Source organism: Solea senegalensis, linkage group LG20 (genome assembly GCF_019176455.1).
Source record: "Solea senegalensis isolate Sse05_10M linkage group LG20, IFAPA_SoseM_1, whole genome shotgun sequence".
NCBI lineage: Eukaryota > Metazoa > Chordata > Actinopteri > Pleuronectiformes > Soleidae > Solea > Solea senegalensis.
In genome coordinates, this window is record NC_058039.1 from 3,150,578 (window position 1) to 3,169,732 (window position 19,155).

The following is a 19,155-nucleotide window of genomic DNA, read 5'->3' on the forward strand; positions in this document are numbered from 1 at the left end:
GTTTGTTGTGTGTTTCATTTTCGCAGACAACTTATTTGCTGTTTTGGTCGCAGCGTTGCAGACACATCTGTTTAAAACAGTTTTCTACCGTGTACATACTAAAAATACACCCAAAGACCACTTTATTAGGTACAAGTATAACGAGTATATACGAGTATAACTGGGTTTAAAGTGTTGTAGTTTCACCAAAACTCAAAATAAAACAGTATAATAATGTTCCTGTAGAATAAAATGTCCAGTTTATGTTAGAAGAGTGACGTTATTGATATAAATGATGAGGAAAAAGTATGAAAAACACCAGGTGAAAGTCATAAGATACTGATATAAGCAGTGGAAGTTATTATTTAATATGACTAATGACTTTGCAAACAAAATACATCAAAACAAGACATTCTTGATTTATTATTTTGTATCATCTTACCAAATGTGTTGCTTGAAATTAATAGTGTGGTACTTTCAAAGTAAAGTGAATGAATGCTTCGCGCACTGAGATCATAATAATTCACTGGTAATACAGTAGTTATTTTGAGAAATGCATGATAAAGGGACTTAGATTATGTCTGGGTCAGCTTCAGATAAACTCCTGCAGCTCAAACTAGACTGATTCACCTCCCTCCTCCTCCTCCTTCTTCATTTAACCCCTGCTAGATGGAAGGATGAGAGGAAGGAGAGATAGAGGAAGGAGGAGGGTGGTGGTGGTGGTGGTGATGGGGGGAGGTTGCGCTCAGGCAGACGGCTGTGTTCTTAAAACGCCTTTTCTTAGGTCGCACAATATGGTGTGTTCCACTAAACACTCCTGACAGAGTTTAATGTAATTATCGGATTAGAGTGTCGCTGCTCCGACGCTGCAAATATTTACTACTACACCGAGGACGGAGGTTGGTTTCAGGCTGTCGGGCCATTTCAAAACGCCCTGTTTCGACACGATCTCTTACACTGTTAACATTATTGTGGAACTGCTATTTTTACGCCACACAGTGGAACGCGTTACGCACAGCCAAAGACGCACAAGAGGAGATGACAAGTGTAACTTCAAGGCGGATGAAATAACAACTCTTGGCGGTGTGGTGAGTTCTTTTTTTAATGTTTTATTCATTAAAAAAGTACGTTTTAAACATGGAAAGTAGTTGTATTTATTGGTTTTATTTAAGTTCATTAGAATAAATCAGCGATGGTCAAAGAAGTGGAGTAAAGAATAAGGCAACAAGACATTGTTTGACCAACCTGTGAAGGTGCCTTGATTGACTGAAAATAGATCAATTAGTTGATATTACACATGCACACTTCTTTTATTTAAAGGTGCAGTGTGTATTACATGTCATTTCATCATCATTGTACATCATTGTGTAAGAATTAGTGACATCTAATATTGAGACTGCAGCTAAGGATACACTAATGTTATATCATCATTTGCAGACCAATCCCAGAGGCTTCAAAAAGGACCAGTGCCAGCCATTCCGTCCAGAAACCGTCCACTTTTTCTGTTATGTCTGTCTCCTCTTTGCCGGAATGGAAGCAACTCCTGCTGGAGAGAAAGAGGCGAGAGGAGGAGGAGCGAGAGAGGAGGGGGAAAGAGGAGGAGGAGAAGCTTGCCAACATGCCTGCCTGGAAGCGAGGGATCATCCAGCGGAGGAAAGCAAAGCAGGACAGTGTGGGTGACAGGGAAAGGGAGAGAGACGTCTGTCTCCTGCCGGTGGAAGTCAGATCCACTCCCTCTGATGGGCTGAGTGACACAGACAGCTCTGTGACAGCTAATTTGGGAAGTGACATGTCACTCAGTCCAGATCCTGGTCAGTGGCTGGATGAAGACCCCAGATCAGTGAGTCAGGTGTCTGTGGAAACAATAGTTCCACTCCATGAAAACCCATTTATTCTCACGCAGAGTGCATGGAGGAAGGGCAGGGATGCAGATGTGGGCAATGAATCTGACTTAAAGGAAAAGGAGAGGGGACAAGATATGGAGCTGAAGATGGAGAGGTTCAGAGATTTAAGTGAGGGACGAGAAAAGGAGAGAAGCTGGGACAGGAGTCAGGGAAGAGAAAGAGATAACGGCAGGGAGAGATGGGAAAATGATAAAAGCCAATGGAAAGAGTCAGTTAAAGATGCAATGAGGGACAAGGAATTCCTAAAGGGAAGAAAAGACGACGGGGAGGAAGAAACTGACTCGCCATCTGGTTCTGGTTCATATTCTCCTCTCGTACCTTCTTTGCGGACCATTCGAGCCGACAACATCATCATTATCGAACAGGACAGGAAAGGTGACGAGGAGAGACGGGGGAGGTGGAGGGAGGTGGAGGGGGAGAGGCCAGAGGAGGAGCACCAGGGGAAGAGAGGGATGAAGATGGATCTGAGGGAGATCCTGGCTGGAAAAGGGAGTGTCACTGAGATCCGTGCATCCGAGGTTCTGATTATAAAACCTTCTGCAAGCCCTGAAGAGAGGACTACGGGAGGGAAAGGGAGAGAGGATGGAGAGACGAAGTGCAGCATGCATGTAAGGAAGGAGAGTAATGGCAGGGAGCTCAGAGCAGACATGTCAGGGATGAGAGAAAAAGAGAAAGAGCCAGTAAAGGGGAAAGAAAGACCGTGGGGCCAGGCAACAGTTATTAAAGAAAACAGGAAGGACAACTTGGAGGATAATATGTTTGTTGAGAAGGGAGGGAGGGTTAGCCAGCTGCTGAGTAAATTTGGAGAGCATCCTAAGCCGCCACTTAGATCCAAAAGCTCTGATAACTTCTTACGACCAGGTAGGAGAAAAAACTCAGGAGATGAAGATGACCAACAGTCTGAGGAGAGGAGCGCAGAAGGGAGGAATGTGCTCCCGAAGCGCTCGTTTAGCTTCTCTGATCGTGTCATCTCCGCAAAAGAGAATGGTTTAGATGATGAAAGATGCTACAAGAGGAAAACACAGGAGAGGGAGCACTCAGACAAGCGCGTGGCACCATGTGTGGATGTGGCTGATTTACAGAAGGAAACACCAGCAAAGAGCAAAGTGCCGTGTACACGACTTTTAGATAAAGACAGGTTTGGAAAATGTAGGGATGGATATGTAAAAAACGATGAAAAAGGGTCCTTACAGAGGAGACATGAGGCAGAACCACGTATCTCGATCCAAAACAGGAGTGAAGTGAAGAAAGTCGAGCCTATCGATACGAGGGCTCCAAAAACGTCAGGTGACGGAGGCGGAGACGAGGGGTTCATGGTTGCATCCGTCAAAAACACAGAGGGAATCTCATTTGCTAGAAGAGTTCCAATCAGGAAAGAAGGGAAATCAAGAGCCGAAATAGAAGCAAAGCTGGTGTCTGGTGAGAAGAGTTTGGTAAGAGAGGTGAGTGTAGAGAAAGAGGCAGAAGTTGGCAACACAAGGGTGTCTGATTTGGTGAGACGAGATGAATTTGAAAGCACAATCCCTCCTGAAACTCTGCAGAATTATCTCACAGCTGCATCAACAGACATGGCGAGTCCATGCCTCACTGATGAGAGCCACGACAGACCCGATCCATCTTTCACCGACTGCTCTCGTCTACTGTGCACAGTCACTGACAGAGCTGGAGACCCCCACCCCAGACCTGAGTGGAGTGGTCCCCACCTAACGCACTCTGTGTTGTCCTGGCACGCAGATGAACTAATTGGTAAAATAGAAAAAATAGGCGACACAACTGTTTATAGCAATACGGGAGGAGAAGTGGCTTACAGGCCTGCTCACGAACTGAAAAAAGAGATTACTAAAGAAGGCCAACTTTACATAGATGACGCATCAGAGAGCCTCATTCAGGATTTAATGCCCAGATCTCCAAAAAGGATCCCACCTCCAGTTCCCCTGGAGATTCAAATCCCCATGACTGTGTTTTATGTTGCAGAAGACATGGTGGAGAGAGCTTCTGACTGGTTGGACCTTGTTATTGTTGTTGTATTTTCCTATTTACTATTTACTTAGAACTAAGATAAAATTGTTGTTGAATATTTTCAATGATAAAGCTGAACTGTTTAGTATTAAAATTTAATTAATTTGTCATATTATGTACAGAGAAACCATTGCACACATGTATATTGCAGTGTGGTGTATACAGAATACAAAAAAAGCAGTGCTGGTTATACTACACATTTATTCCCTGAGTGGAATCACAAACATAGACTAGAATTTAACGTTTTAATGTAATTTAAGATCCCTAACTTTAACTTTAACACAATCAGAGAAAACGTGGTCTTCTGTAGACCAAATGTAGTACAGTGAAAACAGTTAATGATCTGTTTGTCTATCATCACGTGTTTAGTGCTTGTAAATAGTAGGTTGTGTGTTCTTTGCGGCTCTATTGATTGCAGTGTGTTACTGGACCATGAATGACTGACACACTCTGACACTACACTACAGTATTATGAGCACACGAACCTGGTGATGGAATGTAGTAATACCAGTTTTCTGTCTGTGATTGTACCTGTAATTGCTTTTTTTATTCATGTTGTTATTTTTTGAAAGGGAGAGTTTCCTTTTTTTTCGAAGTGTGGCGGTATGAGTTGTATCTGCACATTATCAGCTCTGATTTTGCAGCACATGCCCCTGTTTCCTTAAACCCTCACTGATAACATGGCTGCCAGCAGAGACAGGAAGACAAACTGATTTTAGGTCTTAACAAAATGTTTGGAAACCACTCACTCCTGCACCAAAGTCCAATGAAGATAAAATCAGCGATTGGGAACATGTTGTTAATCCTCAGCTGCCTCGGTCAGAAACCTCAGATATCTTAAACCCTTTGTTGTGACACAAACTTACCCAACAAGGCTGCAGTCGACCCCCAGCTCCTGTGTCCCTGCTCGCTTAAAAACAAAACACTGATTTTTCTCTATGGACTTTGGTGGCAGAGAGTGACTGGTTGACAAACGAGATAAAGCAGCAATCATAGTCTTATGCTCTTGTAGACTTAAGCAGCTGTAGATTTTATTACATTTTTTTTATTTCACCTTTATTTTACAAGGCAAAACACTAATATTTGTATGGTGATGTGGGTCAATTCACACTTTGTATCCTTTGTGGTGACACTGTTCACTTTCTGTCTCCCCTTGTCCACATGTGTGTGCCTGCACGTCAGACTCCATACCGTGGAGTGAGGCCCTGCAGGACAGCTCAGTCCTCGGTTGTCTTGTTGTGGACGTGGTTCTGCTGGCTCTGTTCATCACACAGCACAGTCTGCTCGCCTGGTCTCCTGTCAAACAGGCTCTGCAGTCAGTGCTGGGGTCTTTGAACAGGACAGCGTACTGCTTCACCACTGCTCTGGCACTTCAGGTACAGCTACACACTCATCGCCGTACGCGGTGACGCACAGGCATCGCTCGTTGTTCACGTCGTTTGTTCTTTCTTCGTGCGTTAGATCCTGATGCGGTACTGGCAGCCCGTGACTGGCGCCCCCTGTCTGTGGTCAGTGCGTCACGCTCCCTGGAGTGTCTGGTTTCCTCTGCTCTGCTTCACCCTGCACTTTCTCTGCTGGGCCATCATCTGCAGCGTCCTCATGATCTTTGATTACCCAGAGCTGCTGGGCATCAAGCAGGTAACCAGAGCGCCCAGATACCGACAGTATACATTCATTAGCCACTTTATTAGGTACACCTGTCCAACTGCTTGGTAAGGCAAATCAGTAAATCACATCGCAACTTTTACTTTTACTCCACTACATTTCCTCTAACTATCTTTGTTACTGGTTACTACCAAATAAAATCGGGAGAAGAAGAGCTGGTATTATGGTCTGTATTTATATAGAGCTTTTCTAGTCTTGATGAGCTGCCATTCACACGCAGCAACATGGGGTTGCTGCGTCAAGGACACGTATAGACTAACAGAGCAAGGAATTGAACCCACAACCTTCCAGTTGAAAGACAACTTACTTACTAAAACATGAGTACATTTTATATCAGAAAATGACTTTTGATACGGAAGTACAGTAAGACTTTAAGACTTTAACTTAAGTAAAGTGACTTCAACGTCTACCAAAATCATTTTCTGGGTAACATACTTGTACTTTGAATCAAGTATCCCTTTTTATGTTGCTTGAAATGTCACTTACACGCCGGTATACAACCTAATAATATGAAAAGAGACACTTTAAAATATTCCTCTTGGATGTTTGAGGTTGTAAAACCTCTTCTTTCTTTCATCTTTCATCTTTTTGATGACTTGCTGTATGATTCTTTCAATGCCCCGCCCCCAACTCAGCGTACCATTCAGATGCATCACCTCCGTCATGAAGACTCAACCCCGCCTTCCCCCCTCTCTTCCCCTCCTTCCTCTTTTAATCTCAGGTTTATTACCAGTGTCTTGGATTAGGAGACCCTTTGTGCCACAAATCCACTCAGGCCCAGCGTTTCCTGTCTCACCTCCGTCACCCAGTGTGCCTGGAGCTGGGCGTAGTGCTGTGGTTCTTGCCGGCCTTGTCCCTGGACAGGCTCCTGTTGGCGGGGACCCTGTCCACCTACCTGGCCTTGGCACACTCTCTGGACAAACAGGATTTAGCCTACCTCTGTGTCCAGATTAACAGCAAGGTGCGGCTCCTGGCCGAGCCACACAGCAAAGAGGAGTGAAATAAGTGTCTTCTTACTGCGGAGCCTGTTGACTTTAAACCCTTTCTAACAGACTTCAGCAGAGACTTGTGTTGAATGAGGTCAAAACAAACATGCTCTGGTCATTTCTGCTCATGTCAAATGACCACATGTACACTGAATTCTGTGCTACTGGACATTATTTTGTTTACTTCTCTTTTCACGTTGGTAATCATTGGTTTATTACTAAAGGAAATCTTATTCCACCATTTAAAACATTAAAAAAACAACTCTAGTACTACTGTAACATTTCTGAGCCAACAGAACAGAATTGTTTTATTTGAACCCCATTGTATTGTAATGTTTACTTTTCCACAGCAACACCAGAGGTTTTTACACTCACACTGAGATTTGAGAGTTTAAATCACAGCTGCAGAGACACTAACTATTACATATCAAACTAAAAAACTTCACGTGCCTTTATTTTTTGGATTTTCAGATATATTTTCAATGACATATTTCTTATTTTAAACAACATTTTACAGGTTATATTTTTTACAGGCTGTTTAAGTCTACACTGTATTTTTTTAACACACTGATTTCACATTTAATTGTCCTGGCAAATGTAATGTTGATATTTCACACTGACAAACATTTTTAACTTTGATATCCTGTGTAAAGACAGTATTTTCTAGACATGTTGAATAAATGAAATGAGTTTTAAATTGTGTGTGTGTGTGTGTGTGTGTGTGTGTGATTCTTTCTTTGTATGTATGTTTTCATTCTATTTTTTGCACGTTTGTTGTGTGTTTCATTTTCACAGACAACTTATTTACTGTTTTGGTCGCAGCGTTGCAGACACATCTGTTTAAAACAGTTTTCTACCGTGTACATACTAAAAATACACCCAAAGACCACTTTATTAGGTACAAGTATAACGAGTATATACGAGTATAACTGGGTTTAAAGTGTTGTAGTTTCACCAAAACTCAAAATAAAACAGTATAATAATGTTCCTGTAGAATAAAATGTCCAGTTTATGTTAGAAGAGTGACGTTATTGATATAAATGATGAGGAAAAAGTATGAAAAACACCAGCTGAAAGTCATAAGATACTGATATAAGCAGTGGAAGTTATTATTTAATATGACTAATGACTTTGCAAACAAAATACATCAAAACAAGACATTCTTGATTTATTATTTTGTATCATCTTACCAAATGTGTTGCTTGAAATTAATAGTGTGGTACTTTCAAAGTAAAGTGAATGAATGCTTCGCGCACTGAGATCATAATAATTCACTGGTAATACAGTAGTTATTTTGAGAAATGCATGATAAAGGGACTTAGATTATGTCTGGGTCAGCTTCAGATAAACTCCTGCAGCTCAAACTAGACTGATTCACCTCCCTCCTCCTCCTCCTTCTTCATTTAACCCCTGCTAGATGGAAGGATGAGAGGAAGGAGAGATAGAGGAAGGAGGAGGGTGGTGGTGGTGGTGGTGATGGGGGGAGGTTGCGCTCAGGCAGACGGCTGTGTTCTTAAAACGCCTTTTCTTAGGTCGCACAATATGGTGTGTTCCACTAAACACTCCTGACAGAGTTTAATGTAATTATCGGATTAGAGTGTCGCTGCTCCGACGCTGCAAATATTTACTACTACACCGAGGACGGAGGTTGGTTTCAGGCTGTCGGGCCATTTCAAAACGCCCTGTTTCGACACGATCTCTTACACTGTTAACATTATTGTGGAACTGCTATTTTTACGCCACACAGTGGAACGCGTTACGCACAGCCAAAGACGCACAAGAGGAGATGACAAGTGTAACTTCAAGGCGGATGAAATAACAACTCTTGGCGGTGTGGTGAGTTCTTTTTTTAATGTTTTATTCATTAAAAAAGTACGTTTTAAACATGGAAAGTAGTTGTATTTATTGGTTTTATTTAAGTTCATTAGAATAAATCAGTGATGGTCAAAGAAGTGGAGTAAAGAATAAGGCAACAAGACATTGTTTGACCAACCTGTGAAGGTGCCTTGATTGACTGAAAATAGATCAATTAGTTGATATTACACATGCACACTTCTTTTATTTAAAGGTGCAGTGTGTATTACATGTCATTTCATCATCATTGTACATCATTGTGTAAGAATTAGTGACATCTAATATTGAGACTGCAGCTAAGGATACACTAATGTTATATCATCATTTGCAGACCAATCCCAGAGGCTTCAAAAAGGACCAGTGCCAGCCATTCCGTCCAGAAACCGTCCACTTTTTCTGTTATGTCTGTCTCCTCTTTGCCGGAATGGAAGCAACTCCTGCTGGAGAGAAAGAGGCGAGAGGAGGAGGAGCGAGAGAGGAGGGGGAAAGAGGAGGAGGAGAAGCTTGCCAACATGCCTGCCTGGAAGCGAGGGATCATCCAGCGGAGGAAAGCAAAGCAGGACAGTGTGGGTGACAGGGAAAGGGAGAGAGACGTCTGTCTCCTGCCGGTGGAAGTCAGATCCACTCCCTCTGATGGGCTGAGTGACACAGACAGCTCTGTGACAGCTAATTTGGGAAGTGACATGTCACTCAGTCCAGATCCTGGTCAGTGGCTGGATGAAGACCCCAGATCAGTGAGTCAGGTGTCTGTGGAAACAATAGTTCCACTCCATGAAAACCCATTTATTCTCACGCAGAGTGCATGGAGGAAGGGCAGGGATGCAGATGTGGGCAATGAATCTGACTTAAAGGAAAAGGAGAGGGGACAAGATATGGAGCTGAAGATGGAGAGGTTCAGAGATTTAAGTGAGGGACGAGAAAAGGAGAGAAGCTGGGACAGGAGTCAGGGAAGAGAAAGAGATAACGGCAGGGAGAGATGGGAAAATGATAAAAGCCAATGGAAAGAGTCAGTTAAAGATGCAATGAGGGACAAGGAATTCCTAAAGGGAAGAAAAGACGACGGGGAGGAAGAAACTGACTCGCCATCTGGTTCTGGTTCATATTCTCCTCTCGTACCTTCTTTGCGGACCATTCGAGCCGACAACATCATCATTATCGAACAGGACAGGAAAGGTGACGAGGAGAGACGGGGGAGGTGGAGGGAGGTGGAGGGGGAGAGGCCAGAGGAGGAGCACCAGGGGAAGAGAGGGATGAAGATGGATCTGAGGGAGATCCTGGCTGGAAAAGGGAGTGTCACTGAGATCCGTGCATCCGAGGTTCTGATTATAAAACCTTCTGCAAGCCCTGAAGAGAGGACTACGGGAGGGAAAGGGAGAGAGGATGGAGAGACGAAGTGCAGCATGCATGTAAGGAAGGAGAGTAATGGCAGGGAGCTCAGAGCAGACATGTCAGGGATGAGAGAAAAAGAGAAAGAGCCAGTAAAGGGGAAAGAAAGACCGTGGGGCCAGGCAACAGTTATTAAAGAAAACAGGAAGGACAACTTGGAGGATAATATGTTTGTTGAGAAGGGAGGGAGGGTTAGCCAGCTGCTGAGTAAATTTGGAGAGCATCCTAAGCCGCCACTTAGATCCAAAAGCTCTGATAACTTCTTACGACCAGGTAGGAGAAAAAACTCAGGAGATGAAGATGACCAACAGTCTGAGGAGAGGAGCGCAGAAGGGAGGAATGTGCTCCCGAAGCGCTCGTTTAGCTTCTCTGATCGTGTCATCTCCGCAAAAGAGAATGGTTTAGATGATGAAAGATGCTACAAGAGGAAAACACAGGAGAGGGAGCACTCAGACAAGCGCGTGGCACCATGTGTGGATGTGGCTGATTTACAGAAGGAAACACCAGCAAAGAGCAAAGTGCCGTGTACACGACTTTTAGATAAAGACAGGTTTGGAAAATGTAGGGATGGATATGTAAAAAACGATGAAAAAGGGTCCTTACAGAGGAGACATGAGGCAGAACCACGTATCTCGATCCAAAACAGGAGTGAAGTGAAGAAAGTCGAGCCTATCGATACGAGGGCTCCAAAAACGTCAGGTGACGGAGGCGGAGACGAGGGGTTCATGGTTGCATCCGTCAAAAACACAGAGGGAATCTCATTTGCTAGAAGAGTTCCAATCAGGAAAGAAGGGAAATCAAGAGCCGAAATAGAAGCAAAGCTGGTGTCTGGTGAGAAGAGTTTGGTAAGAGAGGTGAGTGTAGAGAAAGAGGCAGAAGTTGGCAACACAAGGGTGTCTGATTTGGTGAGACGAGATGAATTTGAAAGCACAATCCCTCCTGAAACTCTGCAGAATTATCTCACAGCTGCATCAACAGACATGGCGAGTCCATGCCTCACTGATGAGAGCCACGACAGACCCGATCCATCTTTCACCGACTGCTCTCGTCTACTGTGCACAGTCACTGACAGAGCTGGAGACCCCCACCCCAGACCTGAGTGGAGTGGTCCCCACCTAACGCACTCTGTGTTGTCCTGGCACGCAGATGAACTAATTGGTAAAATAGAAAAAATAGGCGACACAACTGTTTATAGCAATACGGGAGGAGAAGTGGCTTACAGGCCTGCTCACGAACTGAAAAAAGAGATTACTAAAGAAGGCCAACTTTACATAGATGACGCATCAGAGAGCCTCATTCAGGATTTAATGCCCAGATCTCCAAAAAGGATCCCACCTCCAGTTCCCCTGGAGATTCAAATCCCCATGACTGTGTTTTATGTTGCAGAAGACATGGTGGAGAGAAAAAAGACTCTAGGTCAAAACAACGAGGGGCAAGACTGGGAGGGAGGACAAGGGGTCGAGAGGAGGGATAGCTGGAGGATTGGGAAGCCCTTGAGTCGGATCGAGTCCCTTCGGGAGAAAATTAGACAAAGGGAGTTGGAGAAGCTGAGACAAAAAGAGAAACTGGACGGAGAGGGGAGCGTGGCTGCGGAGATCAGCGATTGTCAGACAGCTGGGGAAAGCTACGATGAGAGGGGAGCTGAAATAGAGGAAGAATGGGAAGCTGCGGCTCATGTACGGAAGAAGCTGTCTGAAGCAGATACGGTACAGGAAGACACAGCAGCGCAGGCGTCCATGGCTGCCTTTGACGTCACGCAGGAAGTGTTGAAAATGTGCCCTCAGCTTCCTGTTTCTGTCCTACACTCACAAGCTGTCAGAGGAGAGGAAGTAACAAGTGGGTACGCCACTGCTGCTACTGCTGCTGCTGCTGCTGCTGCTGCTGAAGTGATCTCTGATAGCTCTCAGACATCCGAGGATGACGATGAACCCCTGAAACATGAAGAGGAACAGCTGAGGTACCACAGGAGTCAACACAACAGTGGAGAAGAGAGGGAGACCGAAGAGCACGAGCTGTCAGAGGAGGAGGACGGAGAGGAATATATATCAGCTCTCAACCCGACACAACCTGAATCACTTTCACCCCCTCATCCCAACTCCCTCGCAGCTATGAGCCGGATCTACAATCTGGAAACTGTTGGCTCAAGAACAGGCTTGTGTCTGAGGGAGAGGACTGTGGACATCTCACCAGTGCACCTTGTTAAAGTGACGCCTCACATATCAAATGCTCAGCAGGGAGAGAACAAAACCTTGTCAGGCGAAGACATTTGTGGAGTTCAGAAGATACAACGACAGATAGAGCAGTTTCAGCTGAAAGAGCAGGAGGCTCTGAAGTCTTATACGTCATCGAATTTTCCCCTAAGGGACAGAAAAACAAGGCAGGAAAGTCCCAAAGACTTGTTAAAGTACAAGATAAAGGACAACGTCAAGACACAGGAGAAGGATCAGTCAGAATCAAAGGACAAAATGTCGCCTCAGCGTGTTTGGTCTCCAACATCCCAGGTCAAGCAAACTATCACCATCAACCCCTCATTTCTCAGGAGCCAGTCCCCAGACAATTCTCTGAAACCCTTGGATTGTGCCCCAACACCAGCCTCCTCCCCGAGCTCCCTATCTCCCACCCAGTCTCCCAGTGACTCTCCATCACCCACCCCATCACCCACGCTTTTCTCTGTGAGGAGTGCGTCTGGGGGCCAGGTGAAGAGAGGTGCCACCATCACAATCAGTCCAAAAAGACATGGCGCTGCAGGAGGAGGTGGAGGAACAGGGTCCACAACAGGGTCTACGTCGACAGGGCCGACTCCCGCTGCAACTCCATCACAGCAGCCCCAGATGAGCCCCGCTGTGGCTGAGCCAGTGAAGAAGAAGTACCCCACGGTGGAGGAGATCGAGGTGATTGGTGGATATCAAGTTCTGGAGAAGTCTAGTCTGGTGAAAAACAGAGCGATGCCAAAAAGGGTGAGTGAAAACTTTTGAGATATTTTCATACAGATGGTTTCTCCCCCACCTTTCTGAAATTCTTCTGATGTGGGCCAGTCACCTGCCTGATGGTCAAATGGTTGTTTTGCACAATCCCCTCTCACTGGGAGAACAGGGTGATCACCGAGCCCAACATCTTAAATCCCAAAATGATCGTTTCATACTTTTATCCCCCAACAAAGTTTTAACTAACTTTCCACTCCTTAGTTTAGGCACTAAGAGACAGTTAATGGTATATTCACAGGCCTCACTGCAGACAGAACGGTTGACTTGGAAACCACAAGCTCCTTCCTTTGTCTTCTCATCATCTTGCATTTTGAGTCCACCTAACATCACATGGGTTAGTGGTGTCAACTAAAACTACAAATTAATCTCAGTTAATTGTGAGGAATTGGTGTTATCTCTTTTTTTGAACTTTGAATTCTTTTTTCTAATTGAGAAAATCAATCCATTATTGCACCCGCCTGTGATTCACACAGGATGTGTGATAGACACAGGACGCTAAGTCTAAGACAAGATAGTAAGCCTGTGTTTTTAATACTTTAGACGTGATAAACTGCTGGTAATTTCACCTCAGTCTACATCAGAGTGGATTGTAGACTTCTTCCTCGTTCCCTCACACCATTTCTGCCTTTTTCTGTTGAGTCAGCATTCCATGCCTCGCAGACAAATCTCTCTTTGTATCTTCTTGGCTGTTTATGGCGAGTATAGTTTGTTAGTCTACAGTCTTGGTGCTTGACACTTTCTGACCACGCTGACCTTGCACTGTATCACTGAGCACGTCTGACGGCAGGCCGCCAACTGTCAGTCGGACGTGGGTGTCGTGGAATGAGAGCGTTGACACGCCGGCCTGGAAACAAGAGTGGAGGTGTGGGGGGCGTGGGGGAGGGGGCAGAGATAAAAGACGGGGTTTGACAGTAATAATGCAAGGATTTAAAGTGATTAAAGGATCGTTATTAGATCTAACAACACTCCTAGTTACACTGCATGTTTTTGCTCACTTCCTCTTCAAAACGTCTGCACTTCCTCCAAACAAGAGGCCGAGATCAACAAAAGGAAGTGACGCTGTCACCCTTTTCAGATCACACTGAACTGTTATACTGTATTTCAGGGTAAACTCTTTCAAAAGACTTAACTACAGCAGTCCACTCAAGAGTGAAAGAGAAACTAGCTGTGTAAATGAAGTCCGTCAGGTCTCATTACACCAATTACAGTATCTTCAAATTGTATAACCAAACATTTATGTCAATAAAACTTTACCATCGATCCTCTGTGTACTTTTTACAGACACAAATGGGTAATTGACTCTGTCTTTCTTCATCTGTAAGCACAGCTGTCTTTAGTTGGAGTAAGTGAACGCTTGTTGATTCTCTGACCACCTGTCGCTCTCACATTGATGTCCTTCAGAGGGTTGAACGTCAAGCCCGTGTTCCTCCCCCATTGAACTGTGCCATCATGGGGGCAGCCTTCTACCTCATACTTATTGCGCTCTCATGTTCCTCTATATGTTCATTCCCTGATCATCATCTCCTCCCTAACTGACCCTTGCACCAAACATTTAAGGCATTTTCCAATATGTCAGACAGTTTTATAACATTCATAAATGCACCTCTTAAAGGCTTTGATCAAAACTTTGTCCAATCTTTAAAACCTGGATAGACATTTTAATGTACACCTCTCATCAAGCACTACTGAACATACAAAAAATAGCATTTGTATTAACTCGAAACTTCCCTCTTTCTGTTGCTTATTCCTCTTCTATTTCAGAGTCTGTCTCTCACTGTATGTGCCTCTGCTTTCCTGCTGGGTTAATCAGGTTCAGGGAGGGAGGATTAGCCTCCTGTGCCTTAGCATAATGTGCCCAGCCTCTCTAATGCAGAGCTATTACCTGCAATACTCTGCAGACATGTAACTTGTGTAGCATGTGCAGACTTGTGTCCGTCTTTTCAGATTTTGTCTCTCTCTGCACATCCAGGTGTGTTTACTACTATGCAAGTCTTGGTGTCAGTGGAGTGGAGTTGCTGTTATTTTGAGACACACAGTGGATGTTCTGCTGTTTACTGTAACATTTAGGTCTTATGTTTGCACCATGCTGACCTTTGAGTAAACTAACTCCACACAAACATTTATCTATCCAGGCATAGAGGAAACGACAGAAACTAAACTTTCTCGTTCTGTGTATCACTGAGTGTGCACAAATATTCCTCTAAATAATAAAGAAATTGTTTCTCTCCTGTCTTGAAAATACGGCTTGACAACACACCAAAGCCATAATTAGCATCAAAGGCGGAGTTTGGGGTGTGGCAGGTGGGGTAAAATGTATTACGACATTAAGTTCAAAAATAGGTGCAATAAAATAATTTCATGTTGATGTATAATGAATATTTGAAGTGATGCAGTAAGATAAAATGAGTGTAAGAAATAAATCTCAATTCTATCATATTTTGTTTCTTAATAAATTGCAATAACTGCATTATCTACTATTAAATAATGGTTGTTGGTCATGTTTCAACGATTTTTCATGGGAGCTTGGCTTCGATGTAATTTGAACCCAGCTTATGTGTAATAAAAGTGGTCAGAAACTGATTAAGCCTTTGAGATTCGTTGTTGGACTTAATCGCAAGCTTGGCACTATTATCTTCTATTTTTCTATATAGTCGGTCGTCTCTGCATATCTCGCCATAGTAGTTGCACTGTGTACTGTCAGTTTCAAAGGTTTGTCTAACTCCACCTAAGCATAACTCAACCTTAACAGCTCTAACAATATAAAAACCCTGTGAGTAACTGCACCTGCTCCTACACCACTGGTTTGCTAGCGAGCTGAAATATTGTTGTCCTCAGAACTATGTCTTTCCTCGATGTAAAAACTCACAGGGAAGCCATGTTACTTTATTTATAATTCCTAAAGATGAGAGTAGAGAAGAAGAACAAAAAGAGGAGCAGACTCCTGCTGTGAGGCTGCAGTATCACTGATATAGAAAGAGGGAGACTGAGTTTATCATACAGTATGTCGTTTGACCAAAATGCTGGAAATGACACTTCTCTACATGTGGTTTGATACAGAAGCATTTATGTTAATATTCTGTACGAACACTGACTCACAGCGACATTCAGCTGCTTTGGTCCCCACTAAAGCATATATGTCTGTGTGAATGTAGTACGTATTCATATTTATTGGACACAGCATTTATGTTTATATTCTGTACAAACATTGACAAACAGTGACGTTCACCTGCTCTGGTCTGCACTAATGTCAGAATCAGAATCAGAATCAGAAGAGCTTTATTGCCAAGTACGATTTGCACATACAAGGAATTTGTTCTGGTGTCATTGGCGCATAACAAGCATAAAGCGCCAATGACACCAGAACAAATTCCTTGTATGTGCAAATCGTACTTTTTATGTGTTTATGTTTTTGTTTGTATGTGTGTATTTGACACACCCCAATCCTTGAATTTGACATTTTATGGCTTTATACCTGGTGCATAAGGTGTTCAGTCAGTAAACACTCTCACGGAGAGGGTATTTCTGCTGTGTTAAGCCTCATGCTGTCAGTTAACATTACACTGACAGCATAAACACGCGTTAGTTCCTCCAGCCTGTGTTTACATTTGACCGTTTAAGCACTTATCTGTTGTTAATGAACTGCGGAAAAATGACCATTTTACTACATGGTTTACTTTGCTATTTGCTTGCAGTGTTTTGATTTCTGAAATAATCTAATAATTATATTTCAAAATATTATAATTGAATGTACTGATTGAAACAGGTTACAAGATGTAGCCACACTTTCCTTTTGTTTTGTAATAAATTTAAATAAAGTTGGAATTATGACTACTATCTAGAAATAGCATATGGTGATGTTGTTAATGCATGTTTACTGTGGTACAGTGTCCTCTGCTGAGCTTGTGGAGCTAAAGGTCAAGTAAACCTTGGCTGAGGGTGAAGAGTGGCTCATCCACTATGAGAGCATGAGGAACAGAGGAGTTCTATATATATGATTTTAAAATAACCAGAAGATTCAGTACATCGACCTCTCTTATGTTTACAGGTGACGGTGTGTTTTGATGTGGACCAGCTGGAGCAGGTGTATGAGTACCCGTCAGAGACCTCCATGCTGGTGGCTGGGTTGCACGCTCAGGATCTTGGGAGGCAGCAGGGAGAGGGGGCACAGGTGGAAGACGCTGACGTGGACGGAGGAGTGATCACGTCTAAGAGCACAAAGATTGTTGGGACTGCAATGGGACGTGGTCTAAGAGTGGGTCAGTGTCACCCACTGCTGAAAAAACATAAAGTGTAATGAGTTTAAATGTTTTTTTTGTTTGTTTTTTAAACAGTCTTAGGGTTCTCTGTGCTCTCTTGTCACAATTTCAGCAGCTTTTGACTTTTCCTTTAAAGGACAAGGATGGTGAAATTAAAATTTTCCCCCTGAAAATTCCAACACACACACTGACTGTGCATCCATAAGCTTGTAGCTAATTTCTTTGTGCCATACAACTCCAGTGTTGTCCAAAAAACTATTAAAACACAACACAACACTTATGTTTGTTAATTGAGAAAGGCCTGAAAGTCAATTCCTCATATGCTACCAACAAATATGTATCAAGCAAAGTCACTGGACCATATCAACTCCTGTCTTAACTATACGCACAATTGAACACAGTGGAGAAAAATGCTAATGTAGCTAATGGACAGGTAGCAAGCTGTAATTGTAAACAGGACAGTAAATACACAGACACTCAATGACACGCCCCTTAATGTTACACACTGGACCTTTAACGTACTTTGTGTAATTGGGGCAGTGAAAAAAAACTGGAATAACACCAACCTTGTCCTTTAAATAAATGAACTGACCAATTTAATTGTTTTTAATGGTAGCAGGTTAGCAACATGGGCAAGCTCAGCATAGGGAAGAAAGATTGTAAGATGCCCTTGATTGATTAAAACCATACATGGATGGGATTAAGTCAGCTCCAAAGTTGATACAAACAATAAATAAAGAAATTGAGAATCCTATATTCACCGTATTTACCTTCCACATCTCTCTGTCTTCCAGATGAGTCTTGCCCTCGGTCATCTTCACCAAATTTGCCCTTGTGATGAGATCACCAACATTATGTTGAGCAATATTCTTTTCTATGTGTCATGTTAATACCTGAGTGTTGTGTCACTGTGTTTTGTTTTGTGTCGGCATGGCATCAGAATGACTGAGTGTGTAAGAAATGTACAGTTCAGTTTGTTTTATGCAGTTGTAAGAGAGACATTTGTGTTACGAATGGTACATATTGTAAAAGTTTTACAAGACCCTCAGGTTGTTTATACAATATGAAGAAACTGATAAGATTTATATATTTTAGCTACTGTATTTGATAGTGTCTTCTATACGATTTTCTAAATTTAAATCAGCACTGCCTCAACACAGAAGAGTATTTTATCATCTGTGTTCATGTGCCTGCTGGATTTGCCCACACAGATGATATGAAAGGTATTTGGTTTTTCTCGGTTGACGCCTTTCAGAAAAAAAGGTGGGTGCTGGAATGAGCTTTTGGTGCACTTTGCATGGTTTTTATCTTATTAGAGGTTTATTTGAGCCTTGCTGTTCAAACAAAAAAAACCTGGTAATAGTACAGTTACTGTCTACAGTTTAAATATATATATGTGTATATATATACATGTATATACAGTACACTGTATATACTAAATACGGAAGTGAAGGAAGTTGACTAGAAGTCTCTGTGACTATTTGACCTACACTTAAATTAACTATGGTATTACCTTCAGCATATTACAGCTGCTATCTGACTTTTAGCTCTATATAAGTGTTATATTGCAATCTGTTAAAGACATACTGTTTATAAATGAATATTTTAATTGGGAAAAACAGATATGTATTATATAAATTATGTGCATATTCTTTGAAGACATATTTTCCTATGATGTTAAAGAAGCTGGCTTCAGGAGAAAAATAACCTAATAAATAATTGTGGCAAAAGGTGTGTTCCTTTTTATTTGTTGGTATCTTACCGAACAGTTATTCACTATAATGTTCAATAACATCATAAACAGAGATCGAGATACACAAGAAAGAACCCCAACCTTGTTAAAAAAGTAACTAAGTAACTTTTACTCTGAGTAAATTTTAAACAAGCTACTTTTTTACTTTAAATTTAGTACATTTTTAGACCTGTACTTTTACTTGTACAATTTTATCAAAATAGTGGTACTTTTAGTTGAGGGTACTGAGTAGTTTCAGTACCCTTTCCATCTGTGGTGATTTTAATACTTAAACTAACTAACAATAACATCATACAAAATCCCTGACATGGCGTTGAAAATAAACCATAATCTTTCAGAACCAGACAATGTTGTTTATATACAGTACAT

At 42.6% G+C, this 19,155-nt stretch overlaps 2 protein-coding genes across 7 annotated transcripts; both read left to right on the forward strand.

The window, feature by feature from the left end:
* Window positions 1-718: 718 nt before the first annotated feature.
* Window positions 719-18,763, forward strand: ppp1r18 (protein phosphatase 1, regulatory subunit 18). Of its 6 annotated transcripts, XM_044052473.1 has the most exons (6): window positions 719-878; window positions 979-1,067; window positions 1,417-3,865; window positions 11,188-12,750; window positions 16,823-17,033; window positions 17,828-18,763. In XM_044052473.1, the coding sequence occupies exons 3-6, from the start codon at window positions 1,487-1,489 to the stop codon at window positions 17,869-17,871; spliced, it is 4,197 nt and encodes a 1,398-aa protein (XP_043908408.1). In that variant the 5' UTR covers window positions 719-878; window positions 979-1,067; window positions 1,417-1,486; the 3' UTR covers window positions 17,872-18,763. The 6 variants fall into 6 exon arrangements, with proteins under 6 accessions (XP_043908408.1, XP_043908405.1, XP_043908407.1 ...); XM_044052470.1 differs by having other exon boundaries at window positions 719-1,067; XM_044052472.1 differs by having other exon boundaries at window positions 719-1,067; window positions 1,417-3,862; window positions 11,185-12,750.
* Window positions 5,036-7,255, forward strand: LOC122786286 (nurim-like; the record flags this gene model as incomplete). Its single annotated transcript, XM_044052476.1, has 3 exons — window positions 5,036-5,278; window positions 5,364-5,540; window positions 6,289-7,255. Coding segments are annotated over 3 exons (699 nt in total), but the record flags the coding sequence as incomplete, so codon positions are not given.
* Window positions 18,764-19,155: the final 392 nt, after the last annotated feature.